Source organism: Chlamydotis macqueenii, chromosome 7 (assembly GCF_036417535.1).
Source record: "Chlamydotis macqueenii isolate bChlMac1 chromosome 7, bChlMac1.mat, whole genome shotgun sequence".
In the NCBI taxonomy this organism is placed as follows: domain Eukaryota; kingdom Metazoa; phylum Chordata; class Aves; order Otidiformes; family Otididae; genus Chlamydotis; species Chlamydotis macqueenii.
The window spans coordinates 6,093,405-6,111,769 of record NC_141562.1 but is presented as its reverse complement, the minus strand read 5'-3'; the positions used below and the strand labels follow the sequence as shown (position 1 = coordinate 6,111,769).

General features: G+C 39.8%; 1 protein-coding gene across 1 annotated transcript in view; it reads right to left on the bottom strand.

Moving 5' to 3' along the window:
- SH2D4B (SH2 domain containing 4B) overlaps nt 1-12,202 on the bottom strand; it is a 66,706-nt gene extending 54,504 nt beyond the window's left edge. The window contains exon 1 of the mRNA XM_086752379.1: nt 12,019-12,202. Within this exon, the coding sequence (XP_086608505.1) occupies nt 12,019-12,202 (184 nt within the window). The remainder of the gene's footprint in view (nt 1-12,018) is intronic.
- Between the last annotated feature and the right edge of the window lie 6,163 nt (nt 12,203-18,365).

Below are 18,365 nucleotides of genomic sequence, written 5' to 3'. Positions count from 1 at the left end.
TTCCTGTCAGCACAACATTTATATATTATGGGTTTTTTTGGATACAGCATTTAAATACCATCTGCTGAGAACTGACTGGCCATATCAGTATTTGCCTGCAAGGTTTTCACCTCTGCATTTCATGGTAAAGTATCTCGAGAAGTATGGAATGATCTCCCAGGAGTATTGATCCCACATAACCAATGGCGGCTTTTGTTTTAAAAGCCACCCATGTCCTCTTTCCTGGGAAGAATCTGGATCCTAGTCTTTCCTGTGTATTTAGTACTTTAAAGAAAACATTTCAAACAACATGCCTCATGTTAATTTATTTGTATCGTAACTGGTAGACACCAAATACTTCCACTGTTCTGAGACAACTTCCCTACTTCTGCTCATTTACGAGATCACCAGATAAAAAGAGAATTAAAAAAACCTTTTCAGGTAAGCAGAAAAATTTTATCTTTGCTTCTTTCTAGGTTTTCTGTGCCAAAAAGTTATTAATATGTTTCTCAGAGGCACAGCTTATCCATTACTACCCAGCCTCATAAAACAAATAGTTGATTTGTGGACATATCCTGAGAAATTGTTCTTTTTCTTTCTTTTAAAACAATGGATCTCTTGTCTAAAGCTATAGACAGTAGATGTATAAACTCTTTTGAAAACGTCAGGATAACATATTGTTGGTTCAGCACTAACTACCGTATACTACAGTACAGTACTGTGTACACATCCATAGCTCAAGTTGAAAGATAACAGTAGGATCAAACAACTCGGCAATTTTAAGCTTCAGCATTACACAGACAGACCTCCATGTGTACAATTTTAGAACAATTCAATCTGAGGACATATGGCTTTATTTAGGTTTTTCTTTAGAACAAGAAGAGAAGGTCTTTTTCACATCCAACCACCCTTTTTGTTTTACTTCAAGAAATGATTCCCATGCAAATCTCCCCTTAAACCTACACTCCCATAAAGCTGGTGATGAGCTTTACTGTACAATCTCATCATAAAACTTGGTAGTTTCTTAGCACAGAACAGCATTTTAAAATGGGAATGCAGGGAAAGGAATAAGTAGCTCAGGGAGGATATCTGTCACTGTGAAAGCAGAATCCTGCCATACAAAAAGTCTTTGCAGTCTGCAGAATCAAGTTTACAGTGGTCAGTGTCAGCTCTTCCAGGCTAATGATACTGGGCTTGCACTTTTAAACTGTAGAACCAATTGCAAGATCTGAGCTGACAGTACAGAAAATTATTTTCCTTAATATTTTTAAGAAACTAGTGCTGTCTGCTTTGCAAGCAGAGAATTACCACCATTGAGGTCTGATTATTACAAAATAATTTCTGCTTTAAGATGCCTCTCAAGTATTACATTTTTCTGCAAAATAAGATATTTTTAACACATTTTATTTTCAAATGAAACTGAAAAAGAAAAAAAAAAAAAAACTCCAAAAGGAAGAGACAAGCCCTGACTAAACAAATTTGAAATCTAGGTGAGGGAACCTCATGTTTCCTCTTCAGAAGCAAGCCTCTGTGCCCAGTCACAAAGCCTAGTGTAGAGTCAGGAAATAAAAATCAAATCTCCTGAATCCCACTCTTGTGCCTTGACCACAAAAGTAGTTTTATTTTCCCAGAGATACTGTGGTAGGCTGCAAATAATTACCATTAGGCAGTAGTGGACATCAAAATTAGTGTGGAGAGTAGAACTGAAAGTGTTCTAGAAACAAAAAGTGCTTTATCAGGAAAATGTACTAAATAATTTACCAAGTCTTTTCCATCTCTACTCTTCAGAACAACAATTTATCAGCTGTAGTATTCTACCATTTTTTTTTGTCAGAAGCAACTCTGTAGGGCCACAAGAAGGCAACATTAATTCTTGCAGTTCTTTTCACCTGCAGCTCCTCCATGAATTAGTGTCTTCCACGGAGTTCCCCTAACCTATATCACATCTATACCACTTTAAGACCAGTAAATTGGTTTCTAGATATTGCTCCAATTGCAAAATTGGACCAATGCAAAATTGTGTATCCCAAATTTGCAGCACAAAAGGATCACAGTGAAAACTTTCTTGGAGACCTACAGCCTGAACCAACACAGATTTGCACATACAAACCTGCAGAATCAAAAATACCACCAAATCGTATTTTCTATTTGTTTGTATTTATGCAGTCAATTCTATACCAGCAATAAAACTATAAAACAATGCCCTGGAGAGCAATAGTAAACTCAAGGCTCTCACCTATAAGACTTATTAGCCTCTACCAGCAGCACTACTAATCTCATACACACACAGAGTGCTGGAGGCCAACCATGAGTTGTACTCTCGGCCTTTCTGCTACCTGGTGTAGGCAGGGTATCTTGACTGCCACGGTTGAACCCTGCCAGAAAACACAAACTACCAGCCACGCTGGGAGAGGAAGAAAACAGCACCTGTAAGGTGTATGGGAGAGGGAATCCTGGCTGAGTGCTGTGCTCAGGGTAAATCTGGCTTCAATTCCAATCGGTTCAGACTTCCACGTTGTGACTCAGGCTTAAAACAAATGGAGTTACACAAAGGGTCTTATGCTGCCTCTGCTAATTGGGATAGAGGAGGAGGAGGAGGAGGAGGAGGAGGAGGAGGAGTAGAACCACAGACCGGGTTTTGGGTTTTTGAGCTGGATTGTTTGGTTCGGGGATTTTTTTGGGGGGGAGTTGTGGGGGGTGGAAATGTGTGACAGTTTTGGGTTATATCTGGGTTTATTTTCACACGTTTCTAAGTAAAAGTGCTTTAAAAATAACAGTAGTCAGAGCAAACAGAATATTGCTGGAGTCAGCTTGCTTCCTCCAAACTTTTCCGTCATTGCTTTAACAGTTACAGCATCCCCAACAATTCCCATTGGTGGACCATCTCCAGTGTTTACAGGGGAACTACTCCAAGGACCATCAGAGGCCGGATTTGGTGTCAAGTCTCCCAGCTGTGCTGTCACTTAGCCACAGTCTGCCTGCTTAATCCAGCAAAATGATAAGAGTGCCAGCAACCCCAACTGCCTTTCGATCATAGGGAATATTGCAAGCTGCATCAAGTGTAGATTCAGAAAGTTAGAAGATCACTGACTGATAATCTCAGAAACATGGAATAGCATTCAAAGTCTGCTTAAACTTTCTCAAAAGAGTCTGCTATTTCCATGAACAGTCTTGTTTCCCTGAGGCTGGGCTTCCCACCATAGTTCTCCTGCTTGGAATCTACAGATCTCTGCAACAGCAACTGACTACGACTCTCCTTCCTCACTCACTGGAAAGCTCTGTAGCCATACAAATACCCTTTGACTCTTTCTTTAGAAAATATTCCTTTTATTTTCTCTCTCTGCTAGAAAAAGGCTCCCAAAATTTATCCTGCATTTGAAATAGGCTGCATAAGCATTCACTGCTGATGCCAGGCTGATCAGCCTGATCTACTTTTGTTACTCAGAGATAAACTGTAGCTTGTGGAATTTGGTGTGTTGTAGGGTTGGGTTTTTTATCCTTTTGGAGTTTAGTATACTTTGTCTGGTATACTTTGGACAATGCACTTTTTCAAACATTAACTGCCATAAATCTATTCAAATACATACAGAATAATTAGGTGGTAATGATGAAAGTAAAGAAAATAATATAATCTCACAATAAACTGAGGACCTTCTAGAATTAATTCTGTGGGCTGCCCTTGCTAATACTCATAGGACCATGAACTCGTCTCTTCCAAGAATACATTCAAAACAACCAGTCACTTCAATTCTTAAAACAACAAGAAAATGGGGAAAAATTCTGAACTTCTCTCAAGCATCCCCCCAACATTTCAGATTACACACGCTCCAATTTCAACACTGTATTATGTGCCTTTCTATTTAAAGGAGGATTTGCAGAGGCAGAAAGACATTCAGCTGTTTTACATTAATATATCAATGAGGGTTGCAGGATCTGAGTATTGCTGAAAAATCAGCCTTCACGGCTCTCCAGCTGCTTCCTGATCATATAACAAACTCAATCTTCTGTTTATGGAATTACAGCCTGTTACCATGGAAATAATTATGCTGCAATATACCCCTGCAGGATCAAATAAAGAAAGAGTGACTGCAAGAGAGCAAACATTAAGGGAGGAAACAGTTACTCAAATAATACTATTGGTAATTAACAAATGTAGCAAAGATAACTGTACATAACACTCACAGTTAAGTGGGTTTGCATTATCACATGGTATGTATATATGAAATATGTATACATACGTTTGCATATTGTAAACCAAAACAGAAGAAGAAAAAAAAAAAGAAACACAGAAATAAAGTATTGTTTATGCGGTCTCTACCTAGTATGTCCCAGATATTCCTGGATCCCTGGCCAAGGCACGCTGTTAAACATAGCAATTTTGTAATTTGCCCACTTTCAACTGGGAGATAACATTCAGAACTCATTCTTAAAGACATTGTTCTAACTGCGTGTGCAATCTAGAGGTAGTCTCTTGTCTGTCCATTTTCATGACCCTTTCACTATAAACAGTATGAAATTGCAGGTACACATCAGATCAAAGTCAAAGGTTGTAAAATCATTCACATGAGTATCATTAATTTGATTTTTTTCTTCATAAAAAATAAAGCACATAGCACTATAATTTCTGATTCCTGATCCCAATTGTCTCATGTAAAGAGTAAAAGCTATAATCAGAGCTACCACAAAGCATGCAGGTTCTCCCACTGCCAGAGAATAAACAAAAACAAGTCTGCACAGCTACTTCAGGGTTTGCTGGAAACTCAAAGCAGAAGGATAAGGGTTCTCTGTCACAGACTGAGTTCTCTGTCACAGAATGAACAGAGAACTGTAGATCACCCTCTGCACCAAACTCCCCTACTTAATGCAGCATGGCAGGTTTGCACGGACTCCTTTTACCAGGCACACAGGACTACAAAATCAGGAAGAACTATACCACTACAGTGAGATTTTCTAGCACCACAGCACATGAGCGGACTTGAAGGTTAATGAACCACCATCATTTAGACTGGCTAAATCCACTGCTGACTGGAATACATTCAGTTTTCCCATGTCTTCCAACTCCTGCTGTCAAAACCCGGTGCCTCGGTCTTTGAATGTTTCAGTAATTTATGCTAAAAACTGGCATAATCAGCAAAGAAATATTGAATTAGCTTGGGCGAATCTCATTCTCCCCTTGGCTGCAGTACTGCTCTCTTTCCGTATCAAGTATTCAAGAGCTTGCAGACAGTCACCACCTCGTATCACTACCAGCACACTAGTAGGTACAAGAAAGCCCATCTAACACCACTCTGTCCAGAGAGGCTGAGAAACACAATGCCACAGAGGAACAGAGGAATGCTGTCTGTGCCAGTGGCTCAATTAACCCAGTAGCCTCTCTCAGAAAGTGCTGATGCCAGATGCTTCAGGCAACCGGAGCGCCAAGGATCACACACATGCAAGAGAAACCTCCAGTGCAGTAAGGCCCAGGTAGCCAGCAATATTCTGCTGTTACTTTTCTGCAAAACAGAGAAGTCAGCTGCAGGGCAGGATATGAAACTAAAAAGCATAGACTTACAGCTAATCCTAAGAGGGGAGAGAAGTCCCTCTGGATTTGTTCCATCTGGTACATATGTAGGTCATATGGTAGTTGGAGGTCTCTTTCTAGCCCCAGGTTCTGAGAAGTGAACGGACGATTTAGAAGCTGCTGTTTAACTGTACCTCAGTACGCAGCCACACTGAGCTCGAGCTCTGAGCAGCTGAGCTCTGGCCCCAGGGTACACAGCACTAACAAAACACTTCTTGTCACAAGCTGCTAAACATGTTGCAAATGCTACATTAAAACTTTTCCAATTACTTCAAATTAGTTGGCTCAGTCCACTAATAAAAATTATTCTAACATTCTGTTCTGGTTTTGTTTAGTGAGGGGGGGGGGGCCTAAGGTGGCAGCTTCTGTAAGAAGCTGCTGGAAGTCGCTCCCCTTTGTCTGGTGGACTCGGCCGGGCCTAGGGCGGACCTGCTGCTGGCCAAGGCCGAGCCAATTGGTAGCAGAATGTTCCATGATAACGCCTCTGTGATAATATATTTAGGATGGGGAAAAATAGAGAGAAGAAAAAAAAAAAAGAAAAAAAAAGAGAAGGTGTAAAGACTCTGAGTGGGGGCAGACAGGGGGAGGCGCGAGCCTTGTGGGCCTTGCAGGCCTCACCCTCTGGCCTCCTGCTGGGCAGCCAACTGGGCCCGACTCAGCCCAGCCTGGTTGCAAGAAGTAGAGAGATCAGATGTGAAAAGATCCTGTGAGGCATCTGCCTGCCTGTTGTAAAGAATTTTCTTGTGAGAGGAATGGCTGCACACCCCAAGGTTAGTGAAAAAGGAAGGGGAGGAATAATGAGGACCCTGGCCAGAATTGCCCTGCAGCCTGTGGTGATGACCATGGTGGAGCAGGCTGTCCCCCTGCAGCCCATGGAGGCCCACGGAGGAGCAGAGATTCACCTGCAGCCCGTGGAGGACCTCACACTGGGGCAGGCGGATGCCTGAAGGAGGCTGTGGCCCGTGGAGGGCCCGCTGGGGCAGCTGTTCTGGAGGGACTGCACCCTGTGGAAGAGATGACCCACGCCAGAGCAGTTTGAAGAAGGACTGTAGCCCGTGGGTGGGACCCCACGAAGGAGCAGGGGAGGAATGTGAGGAGCTATTCCTCCAAGGAGGAAGCAGCGGCGTAAAGCAAGGTGTAATGGACTGACCGCAAGCCCCATTCCCTCTTCCCCCCTGTGCCGCTCGTGGAGGGAAGGTGCTAGAGATAATGTTAATCCTGGGAAGAGAGAGGGGTGGGGGGAAGTTATCTTGTTCTCTGTCTCATTATCCTGCTTTGGTTTTAGTAATAAATGAAGAGTTTTCCCAAAGTCAAGTCTGTTTTGCCTGTAATGGTGACTTTAAGGATTTCTTCCTGTCTTTATCTCAAACCTCGAGCCGTTTTCTTTATATTATCTCTCCCTATTCTCTCAGAGGGTGGGGGAGTGAGAGAGACTGTGTAGTTTGGTCCCGAGTGGGGCTAAAATATAACACATTCTCACTAATGTTCTCCTGTTATTTTTTCAGTTGTATCTGAATTGGAAACAAAAGACAGGGCTCTACAAAAATCCAAGACCACATACAGCCAGAAATTTTAGAAATACTCAAGTCTGATGTCTCTGGTTAGACCCATATCCAGAGATACAGAGAAAAACACAATGAACATTGCCAGGAGCACACCTCTGTAGGAGATAAAATCTTATACTAAGGCCTGGTAATGCTTAGCTAAATGAGGAATACATTTCTGAGTTCAAAAACTTCGAAAAAATTGTCACTGCGTGTACACCCGCCCACCCTTCATACACACACTGAAACACACGCCCACTTGCTGGCCTTCACGTGTGACACTGATGTATCCTCCAACCATACACTTGTGATACTTGAAATGCTTGCTTCCAAATAGCTTCATCTATTCTCTAATGATTTTCTAACACAAATGCCATTTAGCTAAATAAATTATTTTCTAGCCATGCTGTGATAAGCCTACCTAATTTTCTCCCAGCTACTCCTGTTAAGGACAGGTAAATAAGAGTGTTTACAAATAGCTCCTGTCTGAACATCATGAGCTGCAGTTCACAATGAATAAATGTCAGAATAAGCAGCAGCAGACCAGCATTGTCTTCACTCCCACATGGCTGTCCTTCAGCTACCTAATGCTCAATAGCTTTTGAGATCTCATTTTGGGTATGCTGACAGCTCTGGATACTGCATCAGAGTCAAAATCCAAATTGGCAGGGTCCTCCGCTTACTCCCAACTCAGCTATACTGGTTAAAGGGCTCCTGCCTAATCAAATAAATATGTTTCTTTGCAAATGGCAAAGCTGCCTGTCAGTCAACCTTCAGCAAATCTCAAAGGGGTCTTGAAATTTTGAGGAGACATCCCTTAGTGATTTTAGCACAATAAGAAAAGGCAATCTGTTTTATTACAATAAAAATATGTTCCTGAAAGATCTGCCCAGGAGTAATTTGTAAATGAACTGGAGACAGATCTCCAAGAATTCAACTCACTTGTGAAGCTATTTCAGTACAAGGCAGCAGTCATGATTTAATTAGAGCTACAAAATACTTTTTTTTTTTAATCTTTAATAAGTTCACTAAACACTGTACTTTTGGGAGAACCCAAATGATGCTTAAATTCTACTAGTATTTTTAGGCAAGGTACAAATGTAGGCTAGGTACAAACAGCAAAAAAAACCCATGGAAACAGTTTATTCAATATCTTCTAAAGAAAATATTTCATTCTGAAGTAATATTTATATATTGCTTCCTTCTAGACATTGATCTGTGCTTTTAAAAAGGGAAGGAAATTAAAACTTTTGAATAATCTGAAAACATTTAATTCACCCCCAAAGTGAAACAATTTGTTTAACATGGACTCATTCTGATAAAAATTTCAATTTTAGCCTTTCCTCAAGACACATGAAACCAAACAATCCAAACAAAAAAAGCAAGCACAACTTAGCATTTACTGAAGTTGACTAATATTATTTTCTTTAGAAATGAAGAATAAGACTGTTACACTATTTGGCTTGCTAAACACTACCAACAACTTACACCTTATTTCATGGTAAGGACTTGGTTTTGTTTTCTAAGCAGCAAATTTCATAGTACTCAACAGGAGACTTATGGACAATCTGCATTCAGTGGCGCTTCTATAAAAATCACTGTAGATTTTGGGCCTTTGCTAGTTAGTTTCCAAACAAAAAATTCTTACACTGACAAGCATTCCCTAAACCTGCTGATGATTTTAACCCTAGAACAAGGCAAATCTGACCTGCATGTACCACTTTTATCCTCCCCAACTCTGTACTTGTGTCTTCTGTAAGACAGCACATCTAAACCTTGCACAAGAACCCTTCATCCTCAAGTCACTGCAGAAAATCAAAATTGGATTCACAACCACTGCTCTGTTGCGAAAAATCCACGCCTTTTGCTGTGCTGCTAGACTAACACGGACCATTGCAGGTAAGCTCTTGAACTGATGCAGAACTGTACCACCTGGGGTATAGGACTCCAGATCAAGCCCAAGAACTTTTTGGAACATTTTTAAATTAGAAAGTGTCTGTTGTCATTAATTCCTTTTGTTCTGTTTCGCGCTGTCCTGTCCCAAAGAGGTGAGGCAAAGTTTTCATATTCAAACTATGAGGAAAACAGAAGGATTTGAAAGGTAGTCCTATAAAGATAACTATGATTAAATCAGTAAAAAAAAAATATTGTATACAAATGTTATGTCATATTCACAAACAACATACATATTCTTCTGTCAGCTAGAAAATTTCAGAAACTTGTCACAACATTAGCGATATTAAAGTCTCATCTTTGTTTTCTACTATATGTCAGGCCACAAAAATCTCTATAAAGCCAGACTAACTCTTGGCTTCAACAAAATAACACAAACATAAAACCTATGTCATGCTGTAGAGTCAAAAACATAACCTTGCAGATGAAACTGCTCAAATCCCTCAGTTTCAAAGGAAGGAAGAACATGTAATTGTGGTAGCTCTAAATTTCCTGCTAGCCACTAATTTTAAAGAGGAATAAAAAAGCTCCTTATTCTACACAGTGTAGTGTGGGGAGAATTTTTGGAAATTCACTTAGACATCAATGAAAACTGAAAACTAAGTAGTTTCAAGGTCCAAAAAACATTGGTGCTGATGTCTTTTAGGGTAAAAAAAAAAAAAAAAAAAAAAATCACTTTTTAAGATAAGAAACACTTATAATCTACTCTGACTCTGAGTCATATATGCAAAAATATTCCACAGTAATTCCTATCATACACTCATATTTTCTGATTGATTTTTTTCACTTTTTTTTTTTTAATAGGAAACTAGCTTCACTATAAGACCATTTACCACTGTATTATGGAACTGTACAGTAGAAATCAGTTACAAGTATATGTATAGTTAATGACCGGCATGCCTGAAAGATGGAAGTTATGTTTTGAAACTCTTGCACACGTCAGTTTATGGAATCAAGATATATTTTCAGCGGAACCAAATGCCTGACTTGCAACTCTAATTCCAATAGTTCTCGCTAGAACAAAAACATCAGTAACATCAGTTCTTAAGTGCTGTTCTGAAAGAAGTAGAAAGTTTCTAACAGCGGGCAAAAGTCAAATCTAAGCAATACCTTAAATTGGCAATTTAAGTAGGTAAAATGGAAATGGGCTATTGTGAAATTTAACTCCATGTGTATTTGTGAATACTTTTGTCAGAGCAAACATAATCTATAGGTTATTCTGCTGCTCTCCTTTCTCTTATTCTTTATAAGTCAGAAAATTAATTACCCAGAAAATGGTCTCCTGTAGTAGGAACGTGAACAGGTGTAATGTATAATTTATATATGGAAATTTAGGTGTCAACACTGTGACAAATCATCACATAAATATTTTTGCAGTTAGATTTTTCTGCATCTGTCTTCCTCAAAGAATGAGCATAATACAGATTATCTCAATGATATGTTGTTTTGGAATGTGGAGGTGAACTGCATTTTTAATTTTTTCTCAGCTACAAATCAATCAAAACGAACAGGGTTTTTGTGCTGTAGGAGAGAAGCTATTTTGATGCCATACCTCTGAGGAGACTGCCATTCACAGTAGGAACACTAACATGAAGAAAACAGAAATTAAATGAAATTAGGTTTTCCAGTGTGCACCTTACCATCTGTGAGGGGACATTTTAAGTTTCTATTACAGCTATTCTATTAGGGTGCTCTGAACGTTCCCCCTTCATTTTAAGGCTACCATCGTAACTTACTCCAGAGTCATTTCATAAAGGTCTTTGCTTCAAGTCGGTCTTGGAAACTAGTTTTGCTTTGAAACATGTTTCTTTAATAACAGTCTTTGAATTGTTAACTATCTAATGGGCATTTTGTAGGTTTCAGAGGCTCTGAACGTTTTAAGAAGTCTGACAATTGAATCCAGTAATCTATTTGTATTGAGGTGCTCCAAGCAAAGCTTTCTACCATGGATGTGTTAAGATGAGCAAAACTTTAAACACTGACTGCAGAGTCACACAGATATTGAAGTGCTTTCTTAAAATCAACCACCCAAAATTATTAGAAATATTAACGGTTTAATAGTTTTAAAGATAGGATAAGATCTTTGGCTTTTCACGGGGAAAGGAGTGTTTGACATATGTCTGACACATTTCCTTGTTGAGCGAGGAATCACTGCAACTGCATTTCTGAGATGAAAATGCTTTCTATCTATTAGCCTAACAAATTCATCCTGTGTATGGGGAAAGAGTTGTAAACCACTTGTTCAGACAAGATAGCAAGGAAGTATTTCTGTTTATTACAAACCACTTGGACCCAAGACCAGACACTCAGAAATGACATTTGGAGAAGTTTTTTTTTTTATGTGTTCTTCCACAATCTTGCTTATTTTCTTTCTAAGTCAACACATGTATTTATCATCCATAACAGTCAGTGAAAGGAGCTCCATAGTTTAACTACATATTGCATGAAAATGCATTTTTATTTTTATCTCTTTTGGTTTTGATTGTTGTTTTTTTTCTTACATGCTCACCCCACCATTATTCTACTCCCTAAACATAGTCTTTTGGAGAGAGTCTTTTGGAAACATTTAATGCCAAGTAAAGAAACCTCAATAGCACAAGCAAGGCTGCCTTTGCCTGACTGAGGGGCATGGAGGGGTGCAGATGATAAGTGAAGAAAAAAGCCTTAGGACTGGAGAGGAAGGCTGGTCATGGTACCAGTGTCACCACTGAGAGAACAGGAACAGTGACTCCTGGCTGAAAGAGACACTTCAAAGGGATTCCACTTAGTCCCACACTGAACTATTCCCCAGCAGAAAGAGCCAGTCTTGAGAGACAAGGAGCAGGAACACTGTGCTTTTCCTGCCCACAGCTATCTTTTTGCCGATGAGGACAGCTGGCACCTTTCTTTGTAATCCCTTCCATGTGCATGCTGCACTACAGCCAGTTGCATGCCCGCCATCCCCAGCTCTCAAGTACAGAAGAAGATCACAAATCTTACTCTGTCTGCGCCTCGCTGTCTTTCTCAGCATGGCCTCCTCCATTCGTGCTTTTTCTTCCCTCTCCTTCCAGCGCCTCAGCTGCTCTTCTCTCATTTTGTAGAACAAGATCTGCTTTTGCTCTTCATTCAACTCTGCCAGGAGCTCAGGGTCAATATACATATCACGCAAAATTTGCTGTAGCATGACGACTCCAAAAAAAACCCCAACAAATCCAAGAGATAAACGTGCTTCCAGTTATACTCACTACAGTGACAAAACCCCACCGACAGCGCTCCAGAAAGCAACCTGCAGCACAGGGGCTCTCTCACGCTTGCCTGCCCAGGAGATGTTTGATTCTTGCTCTGGCTCTCTTTGTGCAGGCATATTCTGCTCCTTGTCTCTTACAGGGACGGAGTTCTCTGCTTATCTCATCCTCCAAAGGCAGGGACAGGTGTCAAGTGAAAGGAAGGGGGAGGAACAGACAAGAATAAAGAAAAAAAAAAAAAAAAGGCCAGGAGGAAAAAAAAAAAGTCACTTCAGTGCTCCTGACTGCAAGCTGGTAAAAATAAGGGATTGCTGATTGCAACCATCCGCTTTGCTCCCTTGAGCAGAAGGAAATTCTACATAGAGAAAGTCTCAGACTTGCAGCTCAAGCGGTTCCCTTCAGCAGCAATGCCCTCTCCCAAGGGTGTAAGCGCTGCCCAGGGGCTTTCAGTGATGTCATGGTTAAAGGTATCACCTACACCAACAATATCCATGTCACATTGGGAACTGATCTCTTCTGATAAGAGAGGAGAAACAAGTTTGCATATTATTTCCCAGTCTAGCCCGCTAACCAGTCTCAACAGGGTAGGTCATATTAGAGGTCCTGTTTACCTGGTGTTGACAAAAATTGTCATGCAGCAAATTGATTAAAAGGCCTTTAAAATTAAAAGCAGATGTAACAAAAGCCACAAGAATCTTGTTATCACTTTATAAATAGTAAATTAATATTAATTAAACAGGACTGAGTTCTCAGCAGTTCACACAGACTATGCAAGTCCTGCTGTTAATTCATTTTCCACCTTTTGACTGGAGAAAGTCACAATGTTGCTCTTCAAGCAAATTGTGGCTTTTCACTATTTAACAGAATTTAATCAAAATCAGTAAAATAGTATTATTTCAGCACCAGAGTCAACAGCCACATAATGATGTAAAAACCCTACAACATACCAAACCCCAAACCCGGAGGATTCCAGAGCCAGCTTTCACAGGGCAGGTGCCCAGCGGCTCGAGGGAGCGGTGGCACTTTGCAGGAAGGGGCCCGTCTTCTGAGGCGAACCAAGATGTGGCCACTTACGAGTCATAACAAAACATGGATCACATGTGCAGGCTGAGCCGCATCCCACTGCATGAGGACACACAAGAATGAAGAGCAAAAGCAGATCTGTATTTCCTCACAAGAAACCTGCATTATAGATACGTATCAAACTCTTATATGACTTCCATGATCCTCACATTCAAAACCTTATACTGCTAAGGTACCCATTCATGCAACAGTATTCTGAGGTAAGCAAAATACTATCATCTGAATTTAGGCAGAAAATACATCTGATCTAAAATAAAATTCAAGGGAAAACACCGTATTACCTAAGAAGGATAAATCCGAAGATGACACTTGAATGATGCCTTCCGCTGAAACAGAATTTCAGAACCCATCAAGTTTGGGCTTTACAGAGTTCAGTTCACATGCATGTTACTCTGCAATTCAAGATCTCTCTTAGGTACAGATTTTGTCTCCTAAAATAAAATGCTTGAATTTTATTTTTATTTTTCAAGAAATACAGTTCGGCAAGAAAAAAAAAAAACAGGGTAGGAAATACTTTGTTACTTCTTCTTTCTTCTATTTCACTTGGCCAGGTACAGAAAGGGGAGAGCCTCGGGGAGCTGGCCTTTGTTTCTCTGTTTTTATTCAATTACATTAGAGCTGTGGCTCCACATTTTGGCACTAATTGAAAAAGACTTGCGTTTGCAAAGGCTTCAGGGCAAGAGGTTTGCTGTTCTACTCGCTTGTCATCTTTCTTATTTTATTTTACTTGACTTCACAGAACAGAAATCAAATCCTGATCAGAAGCTATCAGAGTGCAAAGAACAAACTCTTCATAAAGGATCATGTGCATTTAAGCATTATAAGAACCACCATTTCTGAACCATGTTTAGCTGCAGAAGTAGCTCAGGATGGAGATACATGATAGCACACAAAAAAATTTCAGGCAAATACTGGTAATGTTCAGTGAGCAGTCACGCAACGAAAATAGCTAGAACAAGGAAATAAAATAAATACTTCTCAAAGAACTCATTGCTTGAAGATCATTCACCAAAAATATTTGAGAATGGTAGCCAAATGATCAAGTGGAATTAATCTGTGTGGGAATTTTTTTTTTTTTTTTTTTTTTTTTTTTTAAGTCACACATGGAAGTTTTATCACCTAATCACAGCAATGAATCTAATCAGCTTCCCCTGTGGTAGCCTTTTTTCTTTGGATTGTACCAACCTCAAAATAAAAAATTGCAGAAATGCAAAGGGGAAATAAGGAAGATAAAGAAATACTTTATCTGACATAAGCCAACATCCAATAGTAGTAGAAAGACACATCATAAAGTCTGCCATTAGTTTCTCATCCAGGATAAAATTACTCTGCCTCAGAATATTTGGTCTTTGAACTCTCACATGGGTGGCAGTTTTTCCTCAACTCTCTCCCTTTACTTTCATTGGTAGCTAAGCTTGTTTTAAGACTTATGTTTCTTTATGGGGTGGAAAAGCCAAGATCACCAATGGGAAGAATCAAGTGTTTTCACTAGTCCCTTCCTTTTCTTACTAATTAACATTTGATTTTATAGCGATTTGGAAATGGAGTGAATGGAAGATGGTTACCAGCTGCAGATCACAAAGCTATAGAGAGTCTCAGTCATGTCAGTCAATACGAGGCTTGCTTGAGAAACCATCTGATGTTCTACTTATCAGAAAAGATCAATGATGGTGTTCCCAGACATACAAGCTTTTAATATTTTTGGCCAATGAGGTATTTGGCCCAAACTAGGCCTAGCCTGTTGGCTTCATCAGGAACTAAGGCTCCTTTATCAGGGGCTGGCAACACTCAACCTCTCTATGCTGAGCACCTTGCAGGATATGAAAGAATTTGATATCCACCTCCCATATACCCTCGCCAGACTGGAAGCACTATGGAGCAATAAATCATTCAGGCAATGAAGCGTTGTCATTACCAACAATCCAGTACCTCAAATCTCTTCTGCATCTGACCAGTCCTTTCAAAATCACGTTTTGCCTCTTGGAAGAAATATTCTTGAAGAATTATTAAAAAACAATTAAATGACCTCTTTGATACAGGCAGAATAACCCCAAACATGCACTGCAAAAGGAATAACAAAACATGACTACACAAAATGTAGCCATACCCCCTCTTGTAATAACCATCATGGGGAGGATGGACAGCAGGAAAATTCTTCCCCTCATTCTTTTTCCAGTCCAGTTTATTTCCAAGCCTCTCCACTTGCTTTCCTGCCCAGTGTGATGTAGCTTCTTGAGAAGCTGGTTTCCTCATCTGGCAGTCCAGACTAAAAGCCTTCCCAACTAGCTGTGACCCTTTTCCAGAAGGAAAGAATAATTGTGTAAAAGAATTCTCTTTTTGCACTGCTTGTCTTCCTATCGGAGGCATCATTTTAGATGTTAAGGCCCTCTGTGCATCTGGCCTTTAGTGATCTTCAAAAGTAGACTGTTTTCACAGCCCCCTCCCGTCACACACAGGGGTGTCAGGAGGACCAGCAAGACACAGGCACCTGAGCAGCTTTGCTTCCTGCTCACCCTCTTCACTAAGACAAAGCTAGACACCCAACTCCTCTACAAATGATGTTTAGAATGACCTCAGGTAAAAATTAACAGATTCTGATATGAGAGATGTCTAACAATCAAAAACTCAAAGAGAACTCTCAATTACCACATTTAAAGTTAAAAAATAACAGGTCACAGATTTCCTTGCATAACTTAGAACAGAATTTCCAGTTCTATACCTATCCTGTTAGAGGGAGATGAAGTGTCAGCCTACTAAAACATGATTTTTCTCTTCATTGAAGATATGGTCCTGTTAGAGAGATAAAAGGGCTGCTTGTTTCTTGGCTATCTCAGTGACCCTGTTGTCTGTATATGAAATGTTCCCAGCGGTATCCTATGCAAATCCAAGACTGGATTTTTAACCTAGTAGACACTGATTGTCAGTATAGTTCACCTTTCCATAACTATTCCAAGTGAATAGTCTGAATTATCATGAACAAATTATCTGAACTTTCCTGATTTTGCAGAAAATTTGGAAAATCTATGAGGTCCAAAACTCCAAAACCTTGAAGAAACACCAAATCTACTTTTAAAAGTCTTGCTACTTCTAGGATGAGCTCATATTTTGTAATGGATGAGCTTTGCAGTTCCATCCAATCCAGAGTCAGAAAGCTGAGGAATAGGAGATAGCTCAGACGAAACACAAAGTAAAACTTTATATTGCAAAATAAAAATTCTCTCTTCCCCTCTTTTCCCAGACCTGATTAAGGGATGGATGAATTAATGACTTAGAAGAGCAGGAAAATGAGAAGTAATGGTGCCCACTTTGTGGTTGTGGCCATTCGTCATCTTCCCAGCCTTTCTGGGAAGTATTTTGAATAGTTTAGAAGCAACCTTTCCGTTGCTCTTCCATCTTGGTTACCCCTAGTTCAACAGTCCAAATTAAGCTAAAATCGTTACAGAAAGACATTACATCTTAGCAGCCTATACACAAAATTAAAATTACCATTAACGCAGCTCTTTGTTGGCAGTCATTACGTTACAATAACTGCCACACAACTTGATGCTCTAATTAGTAGCAGTCTCTGCAAGTAGCTCAGAGCTGTTTAAAATTTAAGTCTGGAGTTTCCTTTAATCTTTAATGGTATCTTCTAGGAGGAGACATACTCTGTCCCACCTGTGGTATAGCATCTTTCTGGCTAAGCAGTTCTTAGCACTGCCACTAGAATAAATCTGCTGGGGAAGGGAGAGGGAGGGAGAGGAAAAGGCAGAGAAAAACAGTTTAATTTCATTTTTAAGAAAAGGGGACATGCTTAACTGGCCAAGGCTTGCAAGTCTCCTCATCCATTTTCCTCTGAGCATATGCATCCTCCATTCCCTGAACTGAACAGCTCACTAGCAACGCGGATGAATGCTGAGACAGCAGAACAGCATTTTCATTTGGATTTTACAACACAGCCATATAACCTACTTTAGCCATGTCATTTACATGAAAATATTCTGCTATAACCTACATACTACAGCAAAAGGGGAGGGGTAGTGTACATCTCTGTAAAGAAAAGGATACAATTAAGAAGGAAACAATAAACAGAAAATGTGACAATCGTGTTTTCCAGAATGTGAACTCCATAGCCTTAACAAATTTTTTGTGGTTTGTCTTTCTTATATTTTTCATTTTTAAGAGAAAGGAGTGTACAGTATCTGAATTTTTCAAGTCTTGCTGTGTCAGTATCAAAAGGAGAACAGTAGAATCTGGAACTGAACGTTGTAGGAGGGAGCTGAAAATGGGAAAGGGGAAAAGTAAAATTAACAGTTGTTAACGCCTTCTAAACTCTACAAATCTATCACTAGAAAAGCAAATACATTAGGGCACTCATCACAACAAATCAGTTTAGTGTTTGGTTTGCACGTTGGTATCAATTAAAACCTGGAAAAAAAACAAAAAACCAACCAAACCAAAAACCAATTGAGAACCATCCCCTCCCCACCTCCTCCCTCACAGATGGATGTAACAAAACCTGCCTGGTGTTCCTCCATTTCCATAGTCCAGTCTGTGGCTCCCTCTAAGGGCTAAAACGAGCTCCTCAACAGCACAATCTGCAGCTGGATCAGAATGAGCATTTCCCTGAGGCTGCTGTTCCATTATACAGCATCACACAGAACAAGAGTGAGGGTATGTTTTCCCAGACGTTCCTTTTCCATACGGAGAGAGTATCAGTAAATCAGACCATGACGTTTTGGAGCATGGACTGACTGTGCATGTTTGTCATCATCTTTGTACTGATTTCGAGACTGATATTTTTACAAGACACTGCCATAATAAAATTTAAAAAAAAAAATTAAAAAAGCCCCATGAGGTCTGTATAGCAAAATAGGAATGAAATAGATTAAAAACTCTTCTCAAAGAAACAAAATGCAGCAAAAGAGCTACAAACCAATTAATGCGTCAAGATGTCTTATCACACTGTCAGTCACATAGCTGTAAGTGAAGTGATGCTAACTTGGGATTTTAATGGTGCAATGATGATTTACAGTGTCA